Source organism: Chenopodium album, chromosome 14 (assembly GCF_948465745.1).
Source record: "Chenopodium album chromosome 14, dcCheAlbu1.1, whole genome shotgun sequence".
Classification (NCBI taxonomy): Eukaryota; Viridiplantae; Streptophyta; class Magnoliopsida; order Caryophyllales; family Amaranthaceae; genus Chenopodium; species Chenopodium album.
The window spans coordinates 13,120,450-13,140,469 of record NC_137847.1 but is presented as its reverse complement, the minus strand read 5'-3'; the positions used below and the strand labels follow the sequence as shown (position 1 = coordinate 13,140,469).

The following is a 20,020-nucleotide window of genomic DNA, read 5'->3' as shown; positions in this document are numbered from 1 at the left end:
AAAAATATATATAGATGATCTTGATCCCTTAATTTTAAAATTTAGGTTTCGCTACTGAATATAAAGCATAATAATGGTTAAAGTGATGCATGTGAATTATCAAACTCAAATTGGGACACTTAAATAAAAATGGAGAGAATAGTCCAGAGAGAGTAGCCAAAGCTTGAATGTTTCTTAACCAGTTGAAAAAAGAAGAAAAATGTATTTTAAATAAATAATTTCATTTTTTATCATTAAATAAATAAAAATTTTAGTATCAAGGGTATATTCCAATCATTTTATTTATTTATTTTTGAAACCATTCAAATCATTTTACTTAGTGTTAATTAAACGTGTTAATTAAACACGACTTAAATTTTGTGGGTATTGAATACAATTTTATTTTTATTTTTATTTTTATTTTTTTTATTATGTGAAATCAGATTCAACCTTACTCGACGACCCATTGTTATATCTATTTATATCATTTAGATGACATATCTAGCATATTGGCACCAAAATGGCACTAAAATGAGTTACGAAGATGTTTTTATTGGATATGAATCGTAACTGAGATTTAGAGCAGAATTATTAATCAAATTTGTTACCACCAGAACATCAAAATCATTTTTGTTTGATTTTCGTTATACTCTTCCAATTTTTCCTTCTTCATTATCTCTTAAACATTGTTAATGGTAAAAATACTTTTTTGGAATCACTACAAATTATCTTCACTTTTGGTGATTATATGATTAAAATTTAATATAATAAAAGGAATAATTTGTTAATTTATAAATAATTTTAATATAATTTGTTCGTTTCATATTTTATCAACAAATTCTATTTCAATTATAATACGTACTGATGCATTGTGAAAGTTTAAAATTATATGCATTATATAAAATCATTAATAATAATTTGTATAAATCATATGAGCATTAATAAAGTTACAGTTTAATAAAAATAATTTTCAAATTTATGTATTTATTTTGAACGAAATACATTATATTTCATAGTAAACTATTTTTAAATAAAAAAATCTAGAACTCATAAGAAAATTATATAGGTATGGTGGTCAAAGATTTGCACAAAGAACACGAAGGCAAATTAGTATCACATGTCATTAGATGTGGAAAACCAACTGAGTTGAAATCCAAACTTTTGAAACAAGTTATTTATTTCATACTCAATTTCGAGTCAATTTAACTGTAATTTTAACAATCAAAAGAAAATCTTTTAATACAATCACAGAATAAAAAAGCAAAGTACCTTTTTTTGGTGTGGCAAGGTGAAAAAAGATTTGACTAATGTGAAAAGGTGAAGAGATGCTACGTCTTTTTTTTTAATAACTTTCTTCCAGTTTTTCTTTAGTGATTTATGGAAACTAACTTTTATTCCTTCAAATTATCCGCCCTAAATTATTTTTTCACTTTTTTATTTTTATTTTTATTTATTTATTTTTTTTATATGATGATGCTGACTTACATTATGCTTCAAATATTGGTGTGGTTTTTTTTTTTTTTTTTTTTTTTTTTTTTTTTTCCAGTTAATTTTGATAACTTGCCAACAATTGATTCTTGACCCTTTGTGTTATAATAAAGCAAAATCTCGGCATTTCAATAGTCATAAAATGTTAAAATAACTATTATTTCATAAGGTACAATTCAATTGCAAATAAGCATTAGATTATTACTTCAAATTGTTTTCTTGTTACTGTAATTTTGCCCTATACGCCGAGGAAACTCGCCGAATTTCTTTTTCTTCCATATGTCCTCTTGTTTATATAAAATAATTTTTTATTCTTTTAATTTTTTATTTAGCCTTTTGGCTTATTTTTCAATATTAATAATTTTAAGTTGCTATTTAGTCTTTTGGCTTATGTTGTTGTGATTCTTTTGGAGGATAACATTATATAAGTTGTATTATACAATAAAACTCTAACCATCTTTTTAGGCTACTAGTCATTTCATATCTTTATTTAAGAGTTTTTTTTTTTATCCAACTTTTATTGCTATATACATCGAGAATTCAAGATGCACAATACACCCATGAGCATTTTAATCTCATTTTAATAATTGTTTTTCATTTAATTATCAAGGGAAAAGCAAAAACTAACTTTAGGTTAGTTGGGTGCACGATACACCCGGGTGTGTATAAGATATTTCATAGCACTTCAAAACCCCTATCTTTTGCTTTTGTACATTCTTTTTCTTATTTGCAATAACCTCTAATTAAAATACATTTATTTTTAATTTTTTTTTTCTAAAAGAGGATGAATAACACTACATACTACATTTATTTTTAAATAATTTTTTTTTTCAAAGATTCATCTCGTGCTTTAGCACTCGAGATGGCAACGGATCAGATTTAGAGTGGGTGGATCTTCACCCGCATCCATCTATTGTTCTAATCGCTACATCCACATCCATCCGTCACTCTCTTCATCCATTATCCATATCCGTCTGTCTATCATCCGCGGATGAAACGGGTAGAACGGATAACTAATGAATGAGTATTAAAGTGAAATTTTATTAATAAAAAAGGAAACAATAACAACATATTGTTTGAAAAATTAATTTGCAAAAAAGAAAAAAGTAATTTTCTTAGACATTTCATATTTTATTATTAAAATTCTTAGATTAAAAATTTAATATATGTTAAACGGGTGGGTGGATGGTTTGTGGATGAAAAAAGTATAATCCACATCCGATCTGATCCATTACCCGCTTCTCATTCATTTAATTTGGGTTTTGTCCATTTACTTAAAGCGGATGGAGCGAGTTAGCAGATATCCACTTAATATTGACATCCCTATTTAGCACGGGTACTTTAAATTAAAAAAGAAAAAGAGATGTCAAAAAATAGAAAGTGATGCGCATAAAAAAAAAAAAAAAAAAAAAAAACAGAATTAGCAAGTGATGCAATAAAAAAAAAATAAAACAGAAGAAGTAGTTTAGAAAAAACATGGTCGTGTGAGGTTTTATTAGTTTTATCTTAGAGCAACTCCAATGACAAGCTAATTGTCAAATTAGCTTGTCATGCCAGATAAGCTTTTAAGCTAATTATGTTTGTAGCTAGTTTGATCCCCAATGGCTAGCTATTAGCTTATTATCTAAATCATCAATTTATTATTTTTATCTTAATTACTAATTGACTATTAGTATTTTCTTTTTGGCAAGTTTTTTTCAAGCAAATTAGCTTGCCTTGACTAAGCTAATTACATATTTTTGCTCCAATGGTCAAGCTAGTAGCTAGAGACTATTTAAAATTGCAAGCAAGTCCCTATCTACAACCATTGGAGTTGCTCTTAGTACTCCGTACTTCTTCCTTTGTCATCCCTCTATCAATTTCCTCACCACCACCCCCACGCCTCCTCCACCACCTAAATTTATAAACCTAAACATCATAGCCACCACGGCACCTAAACTCCTGCGCAGCTTCAACCACCACACCATTGCTATATGCCGGTGACCCTTAATAGCATAGCAACCACTGCATCAACCTTGCTCGGCCGAAAAACATTAAACTTCAACGAGAACCATGTCTTCACGCGAGAAGGATGCTCATATGCCCGAAAAAACTAAGGGAGTTATTTATTTCCTATCATGTATCTTTTATGCAAATAGTTTTCTAACACATTTTGGTTTGTAAGGGCTATTAGAGCTCATTTTAGTAGCTTCATAAGTTCATATGTGTGAGAGGGATGTGTGTAATCCTAGAAATCCTAGAAGTTTAAGTAGTGCTTTAGTAGTTTACTTTGTGAACTGTTTTAACTAATGTATTAAAAACGCATGTTATGATAGCTCGACTTCGAAGTTCATGCTTGCTTTATTTTATTTTTTATTATTACAATATAAGTGAATAAAAGCCTAATAGGTTTCTTGTATTGCACACAATCACACATATGTATTATGTGTGTTTCATAGCTCGTTTATAAGTCTTGGGCTACATAAGCGATTCCCTTTATTTATTGAATTTCAGGACCGCAGGGGTTTAATGATATTATTATGTTAATTGGTTCAAAACAAGACTATACTTGGAAATTCAAGTCTACAAAAAAGCATGAAGATTTCTATTTCTTTTTTGAAGTTTATTTGTTATTTACAGCAACATTCAGATGTTCTATAATGCCAAGCAATCACCTGTGCAAGATGCCTGAGGGTTGGATCGGTTTAACAAAATTTCTCGTTTATTTTTCCTCAATTTATTTCTATTCCATTAATTAACTTCTTTTTCTTTTCCTCAATTTATTTCTATTCCATTAATTAACTTCTTTTTCTTTTCTTTTTTATGGGAATTGAAGTCACAATCCGATGGCCTGTAATTGATTAAGATATCTGGAAACGGTTGCCATATATGTGCTGATGTTTTTAGTCACCTCGATCCATTCATTCAACATCCGAATCGACTAAGTTTTGTACACAGATGTTATCCCCTATAACCACAGCAAAACCGGGGGCATGATTCTACAATTTTGCATGAGCTCAAGCAGAAACAACACTAGCTTAGAACATTTTTACAAGTACGCTATACTAACTTTTGGTTTGATTACAAACATGGTCAGCAAACATAGGATACCTGTGCACCAAAATCAGACCCATGAATTGAGATTCAATTCACCGGTGTTGCACAGCAAGACTATGTAGTCCTTGCTGCATCTACAGAGCCTGTACACTTGCTCACATCCTCTGTTGGTACCTCAGAGCCATTAGCAATACACATGTCTAACTTCCGTCTCTTTGCTGCCAATCGAGGTCTCAACTGCAAGAACAAATGAAGCCAGACACAACCACCTCAGTGATACCAATTTAAGCGACTAGAAATCAGAATCATACAATCCTTGCTCCAACAACAACAAATAACTCTCTAACTAATATACCATTACTCTCACTACAAACTGCTAGTTCAAACCCAACTTGCCTGATCATCCTTGTGTAGCATGCTGAGCTTCCCCACACTTGCAGACCATTGATTATTAAGTGAATATCAGCTGTTGCATGTTCAATTTCAAACTACCTCTTTGTCATCACAACACCCCCCCCCCCCTCTCTCCCCCCTCCTCTCTGTCCACAGTATTTTTAGAGGCATTTGGATAATTGCATCAATGATATAATGTTTTCTGTCTAATACATGGTTCATGTGGTCAAGGAAATCTTAAGATTAACAATGACAAATGTTGTTGAGTAATCCAACTTGTTAAATTGACTAAGTTCAAAAGACAGATATGTTCCAAATTCAAAAGTGCAGGGCATTCAGGCCATTAAAAATATCCACACTTTTTTCCCTCCAGATAGTTGCAATGTACTGTAGCACTAAACAAATATTTTTGCTAGCCAGTTCAACACTTTACCCTCACCCAATCCCTAACCAAGAAAATATAGCCAAACATGTCTGCAATACATGGGAAAGCATGACTCGGTAATCAATATAAAGTACAAATATAAAAGTTCAAAACCCTAATAGTCCACTCCATAAACTAATCTGTTTCAACCACCATCTGCTTAACTCTCCATTTGCTCCTTCTAATTGACAACTTTCATGACAATAAGGTAGTAAGGTGTAAGGCATACGACATTTCAGCTCCTTTCCAAAAGGAAAAAGGATCTATACGATGCATAGTCCTGGCAGGAAAGATAAAGGAGTGTGCAAGCACCAAGGATACTGTATATAATATACAACACCCACCCAGTCCTCACCCAGCATTGATGTTAAAAATAAGATATACAGATCTGTCAGCCAAAACACACAAGAATTTTCCTAGTGCCCCCTTGAAAGCTTTGTTCTAGTCACCAAGCAGAGAGGTTCAAGTCTAATGTTAAAGCAAATGAAAGGATTAACAGCATTAACCTTCACCCCTTTATATCCTCCCCCTCGCCACTCCCATATACTCTGTACTAGGCCTTTAATATGGCATATTAATAGTGGGAGCAATTAGACTTACCATTTCAATGTACTTCAGTTGCTTCATTACTTCTTCAGTTTCCAGTTCCTGGCACATTTAAAGATGCAATAACTCAGATGAAGATTTAAAGCATACTCTGATTAAAGCTTTACAGTCCAAAGAGGAGGATTTAAACTTATGATTTCCAATATCAAACTAGACACATAAGCAATGAGCACTCAAATAAACATATAAAGTTATAAACCACATTTTAAAGTTAATATAGGAGCTAAAAAAGTTATACAAGAAAATTTCAACCAGTATAACATACAACGAAGTATTGTGAGCAAACCTCATTTGGCAAAATACTCATATATTCTAAACTATTATACTCCTGTTCCCTATTCCAAAACGAAATTCCATAGTATTATACTAAAGTATTAGACCTGGTTATTAGGTTGAGCGGGTCAGGTCAAAAAGGGTCACAATTTATAGGGTCAATAGCGGGTCGGGCTAATGTGGGTCACGGGCCAATAGCGGGTCGATAATGGACGGGCCAACAAACTATCAATAAAAATAAATAATGGACAAAGCCATAATTAAGTACATATGAGTACGGAAATATGTATGTAAAATTTTTTACATTATCTATTTTCTTTATGTATTAAATTGGAAAAATATTTGGCCTTATATTGGCCCTACCCAATAAGGGCCCTAACCCTATTATCATTGGGTTACCCTTTCCAATAACTAGATCTATAGAGTATGTTTAGATGTCCTAAAATGATTTCTCAATAATCCACCACTACCGGAAACAAAGAAATTTATACGGGTCTGATATGGGTTTCATCTATTTGTCGATTGGGGACTGAATCATGGGAATGAGGTGTCAAAGTACAACTCTTAACAAGGAACCAGTCATTTAGTTTTACCATGATGTATGATTCACTATGACAAATATCGCATGGGTTCTTATGGGGTGGATGTTAAGACCAAAGATGTCTCCAAATTTAGAGAATATAGAGATCTAATAAGAAAATTACAAACAATTGTAGTAAACAATGGTCTCTCTGTAGATCCATATTTATATTAATTTGTGGTTGTTAGGTTTACTTTTTAGTGGGTGTGCAATAACATCATCATATCTTTGGGGAATTGGAGGTGCCACAGGTGACACTTCCTACCCCTCCACAGGCAAGAAGTAATGTGACCGGTTTGGGAGGATATTAGTCTACCCTGAAGCTTCTTAGTTACTTATGTGATGGAACTTTTGCTTGCAATGGTCCTAAAGTTCCACCGAAGGGTGACTAAGTCAATTGTCCAAGGTTAATCAAGTTAACCCCAAGGACCAGTTGTTAGTTCCCCTTTTTCCAAAAAAAAAAAAAAAAAAAAAAAAAAAAAAAAAAAAAAACTTAAGACACATGTAATTTGGGATATCAAACCTCCTAGGACAAAGAGCATAATACGAGAGTAGGCCCTACTTCTCTTAAAGTGAAATGGCCATGTGGTTGGCAATGTTGATTTTGTAACAAGGGGTGGAGCAACAGAGGTAACTACTTGAGATAGAAGACTCCTCACTCCGAACAATGGGAGGCTAGATACTCCCAAAAGGTCTAACCCTTAATTTTGGCCAAATTCTAAAAAGGAGATTTTTTTTTCCTAGCAATAACATGTTAGAAAAACTCACTGCTCACCCCTGTTAAGGCATACCACAAATTACTGGAAGTATAATTATCTGGTGGGTTAATTAACTGAACTTCAACAAATGTACTCAACGCAAAATATAAGCAAAGACAAACATAGACAAATCTCGGTCCAGCAAAGTTCAAAATTTTGAGAGATTTCAGAGTGAAAATCACAACTTCATGGGTCCAGAAAGGAGGATCAAGGTGGACAAAGGCACTGGCTAGTGGCTAGGAGCCGGATCCTATATCATCTCTCAAGGAAAAGATTGGTAAATTTTCAAGGTCTAAAGCATCATGTTATTGCTCCCATTCGTTTCATTCTATGTTCACCGACTTGGCTGAAATCCCAAAGTGTCCGTGTCGACACGACGCGGACACGGACACGAAATTTCGTGCCAGATTCGGCTATTTGCACTCGGACACTTCAGAGAGAGGGGAAGGGGAGAAATAGAGCCGAATTTTTTAAAAAAAAATTAAAAAAAAAAACCCTAAGTTTTCTGCCTCTGTGTAGCTGTGAGACGGTGGTCGGTGGTGGCGGACTGGGCGGCAGTTAGTGGGTGAAAGAGAATGGTGAAAAAATAATTAAGAAAGGGAAAAAGATGAAGAAGTTGAAGAAGGAAGCCATTCAAGCAGGTAAAAATGGTGAAAGAAATTAGTGGGTGAAAGAGAGAGAAGAAGACAGAGACAAGAAATAAAGTAGAAGAAGACAGAAACAAGTACAGCTGTATTACTGTAACTTTTGTTTATGAGATAAGTAAAAGGACTTTATTTTATTTTGTCTTTTTATTTCATTTTTTGGATATTAATGAACTATTTAAATATTTTGTAATGTATAATTTTTTTAAAAAAAAATGAAAGTATCGTGTCCCCGCACCCGTGTCCAAATATAGGACAGAGTCCCTGTGTCCTAAAATTTTGGAAATTGGCTGCGTTCCCGAGTCCATGTAACTTAGGTTTCATTAATCGAGATGCTTTGAATTGTTTGGCCTTAGTAACGAAATCAGGACATTATTTAATTGATATTGGCATGTGTACTATGTTGTCACTATGTGTACATGTATGTTTGCTAATTGTACTCTTGAATTGTTATCAAATGTTGTGAAAATAGGGCATGGAATTTTACTTTATAAACAATAAAGAATGAGAGCTATTGTATGTTTTTGCTTGGACTTTTGGTTGAGCATATACGCTGAAATCAACCCATTAAATAATAACACACTTAGGGGCCGTTTGGTTCGCACGGGGTAAACGGAATGGAATGAACAGAGGGAAAGAAAGAGAATGGAATGAAAATACCTCAAATTTACTATGTTGTTTGTTTTAAAAAACAAAGAGAATCAAACCATCAATCCCACCACCACATCAACACCACACACAACCTATCTCCTTCACTTCCCACCTTTTCCAGCCACCACCCAGCCACACCACCGTTCGCCGCGCTTCCCCCACCAGTCAGCGCGCTTCGCCGCCCCTCCTCTCCCCCTCCAAACATCTCCCCTTCCTCGGAAAACTTCCCCCAGCCCCGTAAAACCCTTGAAACTCCTTCTCCCTCCCCATAAAACCATCATGCGACCCTACCCCCACCGTGTAAACCCTAGCGGCTAGGGATTCGAGGGTGGGAGAGGGTCACACGATGGTTTTACGGGGAGAGAGAATGGGGTTTTACGGGGAGAGAGTAGAGGTTTTACGGGGCTGAGAGAAGGGCTTTTACAGGGCTGGTGGAAGAGTTTTCTGGGGGAGAGGAGGGGCGATGAGCAGCGGGGGAGAGGCGACGAAGCGCGCTGAGTGGTGGGGGGGAGTGCGACGGGTGGTTTATCGGTGGTGTGTGTAGGTCAGGGTGGTCGTATGGTGGTGATGTGGTGGCTAGGGAAGGGGAATGGAAATACCTAGGGGGGGGGGGTGGGGAATCAACTTAGAAAGATTTGAGGGAATGGAGAGGGTAAAGGGAATGGGGAAAAATGCCTAACAAACAACAACAAAGGGAATCAGTGCAGTTGATTCCCTTTCCCTTTGATGATTAACCCCAACCAAACGGTCCCTTAGTATTTCCATGATAAAATTACTCACCCATAAAAAAGCCTCAAAGGTTAATGGAGTACTTATTTAGGAAAGGCTGAGCGACATTGTTCAGAGTGAGGCTAACTTATCCACTTACCCAGACACGGAAAAATGGCGCACTTACTTATGTCGACATGACATGACAGACATGGGGAGGTTGGGGGGGGGGGGGGGGGGGGAGTAAGCCCCGTGATTTATCAGTATATAGATGCAAAGACATTATTACCTGTGGTACAGAACAGTCGGCATGAGATGGATCCCAAAGGACAGAATGAAAACAATCCCAATTGTCAGTCTGGACCTCAAACAGAGGAGCCCTGCATACAAAAGATTCTTTGAGTAGGCCTCATTAAATATTAGACAAGAATTATTCCAAGAATAATGCCAATAAGCAAGTAACAAGCAATGAAAATGCAAGGAATCAATATTTAGGGGAAGGGTATGTTAGTCATAGTCCATTAGTTGTAACTTGGGGAATAAGCTAGAGGTTTGTTAGGAGGGACTTTCTATTATAAATTAGATCTCATTAGGAGAAAAGAGGACATGTAAAATATTGTGTGGTTTCTCATTGGGAGAGAGAGAGAGAGCCTCTCAAAAACTCATACTTAGGAGGGAATCCACCTCTCGAAAGTGGAATTATCATTTGATTTACTGTAATTCTCATCTTATTAATATAATCATCATTTTCTTCTTATTTTCTGCCATTGTTAGTGCTGTAAACCATGTCAGTTCCTAGCAAAAAAGTCCTGAGTCCTCTATGAAAACAACGTAGACCAGTTGAACAAAAAAACCACTTTAAAAAATGGATTTGCATGAGGATGAAGCATTGGATCATAAGGGATGGAGGAGGAAAATTTTAGTTGATTACCATATGGAATAATCAAATTTGGTTCATGCAGCCAACCCCACTTATGGGATTAAGGCTTTGATTGATTGATTATTATTATTATTCCACGTTTCAAAGACCTATGAAAGGACCAAATGGTGTGAAGCCAGAGTTGCAAAATTCAACACCCCTCAACAAATTCCACTATTCCAGAAAGTTAATCTGTACTGGTGAGAAATATTAAATGTCTGATGTAATATAGCTTGTTTAGTGCTTAACAAATTCTATACTTGAAGATTAATTTAGATGAATAAAAGTTAAGGTTAGTGAATTTAGAGATCTAGGTCTGAACTTCTTCATGTCAGGAAGAGCCATCTAAAGTTGAAAAAATTGGCATTGAAAGTGCCTTTATGGTTTTTCTTAAAAAGAGAGAAAGAGATACTTAAACCTACTAGTGGTCCTTGGCTCCACCAACACAACCATCTCAAAAAGAAACTTAAACCTAAAGTGAAAATGACTTAAGCCCTTGTCCTCAAAGATCTGTAGGTTTCTTACCCTCAATGTACAACACTATATAGCTAAATTATATATTTACTCACTTTTGGTAAACCAAGCCTTTCTTCATTTAAAAGAGCATTGGTACAATGATTCTTTCAAGTATATTTCAAAACCTCTTAAATATAAGTTATATAACACAATAACAACATATTCCATCATGCAACCAGGACATTGTCAGACATCCTCAAGCAAGCAACTCAACCATTCAAAGTGATCTTATCCCTGCTAAGAAGATTAATTACTAACCATCCAAATGTTTCAAGAAACCATCTCCAAAGAATGGCTCTTTAAATGATAGGATTATCAACTCTAACAGATGTAGACATTTGACCTTTCTAATATGCACCAATTCCCATGCCATATACTAGTATATTAAGTACATATGTATAGTAGAAAAACTGCTCCCTAAATCTATTATTCACTCTTACACAAGCTAAATACTAAACAAAACACTGCAGTCCTGAGATGGGCTTCCAAAAGCCCACTTTATCGGCAACATAAAGCTGAAACCATAAATTGAAAGCCTATGGGCCACTTCTGTAACTGGCCAGACTGCAAATCCTGGAATGAAGGTTTGACCCCACCCGTTTCAGATTAAGGAATCTCCAAAGTACCAAAATTAGCGACTCCGCAAATCCAAGAGCCTCATTAATGATATAAAGGGGTCCAGCATCCATCACATATTTAATTTTAGATGAGATCTTGTCAGCTGACCCAATGCATTCCTTTATTTTTTTGGGTGCAATCCAATGTCTTCCTTTTCAAATCTTTTTGCATAGCATAGATGACTTGTCTTTCCATATTCGGTATTTCACAAGCTCCACTAATTGAGTGAATATGAAAGTTTGAAAAATCAGGAAAAAAAAAAAAAAAAACCACAAAGGTCAAGCACTCAAGCCAGTTGGGTGCTCATTAGCAAGGCTAAATAAAACCATCCCTTTTTAGAAGATCTTAGCTACCATCCCGCTGATATGTATGAATTATTTTATATTTTAATATCTTTATATTTGATTGTTAACTCTCTAAATAAGATTAGTTAGTAATAATGCTCACGTTTATATTATTGTTTCGGAAAATTAATAATGTGTTTTGGGCTATTTTGATGTATAATTTGCAAGTTGTTGCAATATAATAATTAAATTATATGTCTAATAATTGTGTCATGGTGGTATATTAGTATAATTTTTATAATTCAAAGAGTGATTTGTTGGTTTGATTGGAATGTGTGCAAGTCTGGAGATCACTAACTCAAAAATGCAAATAAATAAGACAACCCCATCCCCATTATTTACCCACCTAATCCCACGGATTGAAACGCAGCCAACATTAGCATCAAAAAGGAAAAGAACTAAACTTTTCCTTATGAACATCAAAAAGCCCACACACAAACAAAGCAGCAAGAAGAAAAGGAAATGTTAATTTCCTTTTAACTCCCACGCAAGAAGAGCAGTGGCAAGAACCAAAGAACAAAGAAGGGAAAAAATATTTTCCTAATGAGATCAACATACATCATGCAAGAAAGGAAAGAACAAGATTGAAATAACACAAAATTTGTCAAAGATTGGATCTTGGAGAGCACGAATCTACAGAAGCAAGTATAAAGAGAAAAGAGAGGACAACCGCACAGGGGCATCGGAGGAGCAGTGACAAAGCACGGAGAAGAGAGAACGGAGCCGAATTCGAAGTTTTCGGGTAGATTTTCAAACGATAAGTTATCATAATCGGGTGATGTTCTCTTCAATTATGAGTAGCTAACTTCTCAATTTTATGGCTTAGATGAAACCCTTTTAGAATGATTTTATATTGTTAGAGAACTATTTCTCGCTTTATGATTGCACAACTTTAGATTACTTTGCTCAATTATTGTTTTCCAATTTACATTGATAATAGTTCTTGTAGAACTATATATTGGCTTAATTGATCATCTAATTTACATCCTTTGTTCTTGTAGTCCAGAGTGTGATGTTATGCAATGGTGCTTATTGATTTGTGACCAATTAGTTGAATAATTTATCCTTAAATAGATATACTATGCCACCTACTTGATCACGATATTATTTTCTTTAGAGCATTCCGGACTTGTAGTCTTGGTTGCTTGATAAAAACCTATTTACTCTTTCTAATTGAGTTATTAGTCGTATTTATGGTGATAAATTCAACCGTCCTAGGATCCCTCCATATTTGATTGTTCTATGTGATTATTTTATTATTCTTGCCAACTTATTTGTCTCATTTAATTTTTGTTTTTGGTTCATCTAGTTAAAACTACTCAATTTATCTTTTCACTAGAATTAATTTAGTAGACTAGACTTGGAGTTATTCTACATTTCTTGTGGATACAATACCCTATTATTTATCACTATCTATTAAGAACTTGTACACTTGCAAGAATAGGGTTTTAAAGCTTGTCTAAAATCACTAACACCTGCAAGTCTCTTTTGTAGTCCAGTCCCTCAGCAATTGTCCAAAAATAGGTTGAACTTAAAAGGAGTTCAACACGAACGAAAATTCAAGGACTGTAAAAGAAGCTAATACTTCATAACTGAAAGCTTCAGCAAAAAATGCAGCAGAACTGTAAAATCAGCTAATCCTAAAAAAAATTAGAGAGAGAGAGAGAGAGAGAGAGAGAGAGAGGAAAGTTGGGAAGGAGCATGCCTGAAAGAGAAGAAAATAACAAACAAGTTGCAACATTTGCATTTCAGATTACCTGCGCCACTTTCCACATATAGTTCCGTCAATGTTGTCTCCCATGCCAACAATGACATCTCTACACTGAAGCCAATTACCAATAAAGGCCTTATGAGGTTTGCCAGATTTAGGTCCCTGAAGAGAAAATATTAGGAGTCAACTTTTTCCGCAGAATGTGAATCATATAAGACAGACCAATAATTGTGTTAAATGGAAATTTGTAAGCCTCACCGGAAAATTGACCGATTGCAATGGATCCAACTCCATTGGTTCAGGAAACAAACTGACTCCCCTGCATCAAACCAAAAGCAGATATAACTTGCATAGAAACCACAACTTCATAAAAAAAAAAAAATATATATACACACACATATAGATGAACAAAAAAGACGACCCGAACTGTAGGCACAATATTCTCTTGCTCAAGGTGTAAAAAAAGTTCATTTTCAGGGTGCACAGTTATTAAAACTGTATGTGCATATTTTTCTCAGTTTCAACCTGACAAATTATGCAATTATAGCTCAAATATCACACCCCCTGACAATGGACTTGTAGTTCAAGTGTTTATGAGCCTGTGCGTCTGTACCATCTCACCATTTATCCCCCCCCCCCCCCCCCCCCCAAATTTCCTCACCTCTCCCCTCCACAGAAAGCTTACCCCTACCTTCTCTCTCCCTTCACTAAAATATCCTCACTAGTAGCATGTAATTCTTCAAAATTATCAAAGGATTTTGAGCCATTAGTGGTCCAACAATGATGCTAACCCCTCCCAAGACTTCTCATATTTCAATCATAAGTCCTCTAATTTTGTCCAAATAATAAGGTAGGGTTCCCCATAGCTGGAAAGTAGAGAGAGGCAAATATGGGAAAATAGCAATAATTGGCAAACATAACGGAGAATGAAATTTTCTTTATAGGCCATTGGGAAAATATATACTCCCTTCATCCCCAAAGCAAACTTCCCCAATACTTTTTCAGACATTCCAATATTCCATCCCAAAAGTTACAAAAAATATAGACAAGGGGTGTCACCTTAGTTTTAAAAGACCCACTGGAGCCAAGATACAAAGGCTTCCTACCATGGTTATAAGTTTCAAATGGGGTCACAATCGTGGTAATGATAGTGGAACCGCTTCCGTGGGTAATGTAGGTGGCATGTGGCTATTGCAACCTAATATTTCAGTCGCAATAAGCTTGAAATCCTTTGTGTGATTGTGATGTAGTGAGTGACACACCTAAAATTTGATACCATAATCCCTACACCCTACGAAAGGTGAAAGTGCCCACTTACTATAGACTCTTCCCTCTCTACGGAATCCGCTCAGATATTAATCTTTTTCCCTTTTTTTTGGATTTTGCGGTATAATTTTGTATTTAAAAAGCCCAAACATCAAGCAAAATAGAATCCAAACAAAAATAAAGCCTTAGTACCTTTAGCTAGAGGCTACATGCGAGAGAGAGAGAGAGAGAGATGTGGTGGGGGGGGGGGGGGGGGGGGATGGAGAGCATCACAACCTACAACTCATACTCTTGAGACCATTGTTGTATCCTCGCAAGTAGCATCTTCAACATGGTATTAGAGCTAGAGAAATAGATACTTGGACACAAGACCCAAATCCAAGCAGCAAATATTACAAATTTACAACACTAACTTCAAGAACTTTTAGTTAATATTAAGTTTTTTCCCTTAGCATCTATATGACAAGCAACAAGGGCAGGCTTGCCTTGTGTCTTTCCACTAGGTAATTGTTCACCTACGAGGCATTAAAAAACAAAGGGGGTCACCCGTATACAAATAGAAAGCAAAAGAAAGTATTTTTTTTTCCATATTAAAAAAAAAAAAAAAAAGACAACAAATTATGCCATCAAGCTATCATGAAGTAGTTTATCTCCAAAACCAAGCCAAAAGACACTCACAAGCTACTACATAATACTTTCACTCTAGCTTTTCAAAAGCCTTAAGCATTGAATCTTAAATCCTAGTCCGGGGGAAGCTATCTGCTCAAAAATTCATTTGTCATCCCATAAAATTAATATGCCGATTCTATCCCTTTTGAGTATGCGTGAAGACTCTTTCCAATAAAAGCCCTTCACATTAACCCTAACCCTATACCCATTGTATTACACAACCCAATAACCAACCCAACACACTACTAGCTTGTCAAAGGAAACACATTTCAAAGATCTATATCCTCCTCAAAGTTTAGTCTTACAAGGTAGAACTTCACAAATCCTATTAGTACAGGTAGATACAACATGACAGCCTAAGGACATTATTAAAAGATTCAATCAAGTAATCAAGATTACAAATAATTTCAGTGGGTGATATGAATGGTTTCCTTTCATTTTCACCAAATTGAGTAAGGAAAAAGTATCAGCAAGTACGGAGAACACCTAAATGGACAAACGGCCACAAATCCACTAACCAAAAGGCACAACAGTAGGAATTAAGGAAAGGCAACAAACCTACACCACTTACTTCTACAAGCAATATTAAATGGATCTGATGATAACCAGAACCTAACCTGCATGTCCTAAACCAATTTAAAGGCATCAAACTTCAAACCTCCCAAAACTTCTCCTACCAGAACTACATAGTAGATACCTAACTTGTCATCCTATTCACAATTCTGCTGAGTGGAAAAGCAAATAATACAACCGTGACATTTCCAACAACTTTCAGTTCACACACCCAAAAATCCAACTAAGCACTTCTGATTGAAATAAACATAAAATTTTTCTGGCAATTCAAACCCTAAAACAAGAAATCTCATGCCATAGCCAACTGACAAAATAACCAAGCAAAATGGCTATGAACCCAGATATTAAGATATGAAGCCCCTACCAAATACCATGTCAAAAAGTAACACACCATAGTATAAAAGTTCTCCCCTATAAAATTCCATGTTGCTCAAGAAGAAAAGATCTACCACAGATGATGATAGAAAAGCGGCTAATAGATTACAAAGAGATTCCGACTCACATCATCCCTGCAAAAGGCCAACAGGACTTGATTTTTTTGAATAAATTAGCACATAGATTATTGAGCATCTGTATATTCCACATAGCTCATCATGTGTTTCCCCATGACCTTGTTTCATAGAGCTAAATTACCTATTAGCTATAGTAAGCAACTCACCTCACTACCCACCATACCTTGAATTGGCTTTATTATGATCCCATTCTTTCTCTGAGCTAACTATAAAGATATAATAAGATTTAAGAATAACCACAACAATATAAGATACCCCCATAGTTCCACACCTATCAAAGGTACCACAACATCCACTCTTACTAAATTAGATAGCTAGTACCTACTGGTGAAAAATAAGTCATTCTTCACTAAATGTATATAAACTACATACCTGTTAAAGGATATAGTTGTTACTTGTTAGCTAACATAGAACAGGTTACATATGTAATTGCGCCAATTTTTCATGAAGATACTTAAAGCCAATTGATTGGAACATACCGTGTAACAGGTCCACACCACTCAGGAACGAATGCTTGAAATCCTTTACCAACCCGGACACCAGTTATGTAAGGCTGAGAATCATTTAGCATCAGTGCTATTGGACTGAAATCTCCTTCAGATGTTACAGAGCCCTTATCAGTCCTGATAATTGATGACTTTCTTACTGCTCTCTCTTTTAACAAGTTATGCTTCTTTTTAGAGCACGGTTGACAATACCAATCATCAGTCGGAATCTTTCTTATGCACGGATTGAAGCATGATATATGGAAGGCTTTCTCACACTCATCACAAATTAGCATGTTTGTGTCTGCTGTACCGATTCGACTACAAACATTACAAGTTCGAGAACAACTACTGCCACTACATGATGGAGCTTCTTCCTCAGAAGTACCAGATCTATTTGACCCAGAATCAGACAACAAACCATGACTTCGAAGAATAGAAACACAAAGACCCTTAACCGATATGGATTGGTCATTTCCCGTCACATCTACGACAACTGCACCAGAGGATGAACACTCATCAGTGTCATCTACTTTATTCTTCAGCGGAGACGAACCACTATCGAAATCAAGCCTCGACGATGAACAACTATCATCTACACTATACAACTCAAAACCCTTGTTCATCTTGTCTTTTCCATCAAAGCCACGGTCCTCAGTCACATAACCATCAATTGCCTCCGATGTTGTCAGTGGTTGTTCTATTGAAGAAACCCTAGTAGCCTCCCTTTCATTTAATCCTTTATTTCTTGTGCCCAGGGTTATGGCAATGGCATTATTATCTGATCTAATACCCGAAGTACAGGCACCGTTAGGTAACAAGTTTTCCGAGAACATAGCTGCAAAATTAGGGGCTACACTCTTTTGATTCTTCCTTCTTTCATAGACAAAAGTAATATTATCAGGTGATAGGGTTGGGAAAACAGGAACAGGGTTCTTAGAAACCCTCTTTCTGTGATACACAAAATTAAGGGCAGAAGTTTCAGATGTAATACTGAGACCTGATAACTGTGAACAGCTTTGCATATCATTCAACATGCCTACACCAACATCAACTGCTCCACCCCCAAAAGCATTCCCCGCCTCGAGTTTCGAATCCATCTGCCATACATTACCATCCAACAAAATTGACATTCTCAAATCCACCAATCAAATTCAATTCAAATTGACATGCAATATCACCACAATAACATCAAAGAAAATCAATAAATTCAATCAAACAAAAAGGGGAATTAAATCACTTACCACTATTTAAAACCCTAGATATCTGCTGCTAATCAAACCAATCAAAAACCCAGAATTTCTGTTCTATTTCCAACCATATATCGTTCAATCTGTGGAATAATGGATTAAATTGATTCTAAAGTTTACATTTTCAGGAAAAAAACACAATCTAGAATTGCAAGCCCATGAAACAATTCAAGCCCCAACTTCAATGCATGAATTACACAAACAAACTATGCAGAAAAATAAGAAATCAAGCACATAGGACATTCAAGAAATTAACTTTGGGTAAGAAAATTGCATGAAATTGGATAAAAATAGTGGGTTTTTTTGATCGACAGAAGTGTGGCAAAAGGGTGGACAGAGAGGAGGGATGCACGATTGAGGGGGCTGGTGGTGGGATGCCGGACTGTGTGAAGAGGGACTAGGACTAATGATATTTGTGCATTTAGAGCAACATCACACTTCCAAATATCCTAGAAAACAGCACAAATATAAAAATCTATATGTAGGTGGTATCAAGCTATAATAAATCCATGTCTATTGAGTTGAGAAAAGACACTAATATGACATTGATATGGATCTGTGTGAAGTGTTTGTTATGAATAAAGTGTTGGCCCGGTGGTAAGGAAGGATTTTCTGTCAAATATTTGTAACGACTAAAGTGTTGGTCTGGTGGTGAGGAAGGAACTTTCTGTCAACTGTTTGTTATGAGCAAAGTGGTGGTGAGGAGAACTTTCTGTCAAGTGTTTGTTACGAGCAAAGTGTTGACCTAGTGGTGAGGAAGGAACTTCAATGCTTGTTATGAGCAAAGTGTTGGCCTGGTGCCCTAGTGGTGAGGAAGGAACTTTTTAATTACAGAGTTGGGTATATAAATGATAGATCTTATTAAAGACATAGTTTGAGGGTAAGAGATTTCCTTATCATAAACAACTCGAGATGGATTGACTTGTGAGAGATTTTTGATTTTTGATTTCTATTAAGGACAAACTTTGAGGGTAAGAGATCCCCTTACCATAAACAAACCCGAGATGAATGATAGGTTTCATATTGATAAAATAGTCCTTTCTACCCGACCAAAGGGTAGGATTTTTTTTTTTTTTTAATTTTATTTTATATACAGAGGGAACCAAATTGAATGAAATTGTTTTTGGGTCAAATCATAAGGGAACCTCTTGTGGAGGGCTTTACAATATAACATGTTATCTTAGTATACATCAATGCATAATCATATAGATCAATGCATGTGTAATACCAAAATTGCTTGTTCATTTTGTTGATGGTTTTTGAGTTAAGCAAGGTTGGTGCAATCAAATCCAGTTATTCAATATTGGAGTATAATTTATTCGAATCATAATTATAGGAATATATTTACATTCAATTATAGGCACTTAATAAAACTTCAAACATCATAAAATCTTTTATGTAGACATTGTAGCAATTACTTTCCTAATCTTCTTTTTAATTACAACATTTGGACTTTTACACTATTCACACACTCTTTTAATCATCTTTTATGATTTAGACATTAAGAAAAGTTATAATAGATCTAGCTTAGTCTTGCTATAAAGTATTAAAATTTAGGGAATTTCTCACTGGTAACACTCAACTTCTGTTTTTTCTCAATGGTAGAATGCTAAATTT

General features: G+C 35.4%; 1 protein-coding gene across 2 annotated transcripts; it reads right to left on the bottom strand.

Moving 5' to 3' along the window:
• Positions 1-4,149: 4,149 nt before the first annotated feature.
• On the bottom strand, positions 4,150-18,842 carry LOC145578953 (uncharacterized). 2 transcript variants are annotated; one of them, XM_081636249.1, is made up of 7 exons: positions 18,398-18,842; positions 17,148-18,253; positions 13,907-13,967; positions 13,695-13,810; positions 9,830-9,920; positions 5,921-5,968; positions 4,150-4,740 (listed from the first exon to the last, which is right to left on the bottom strand). In XM_081636249.1, the coding sequence occupies exons 2-7, from the start codon at positions 18,251-18,253 to the stop codon at positions 4,618-4,620; spliced, it is 1,545 nt and encodes a 514-aa protein (XP_081492375.1). In that variant the 5' UTR covers positions 18,398-18,842; the 3' UTR covers positions 4,150-4,617. The 2 variants fall into 2 exon arrangements, with proteins under 2 accessions (XP_081492375.1, XP_081492374.1); XM_081636248.1 differs by lacking the exon at positions 18,398-18,842 and having other exon boundaries at positions 17,148-18,354.
• Positions 18,843-20,020: the final 1,178 nt, after the last annotated feature.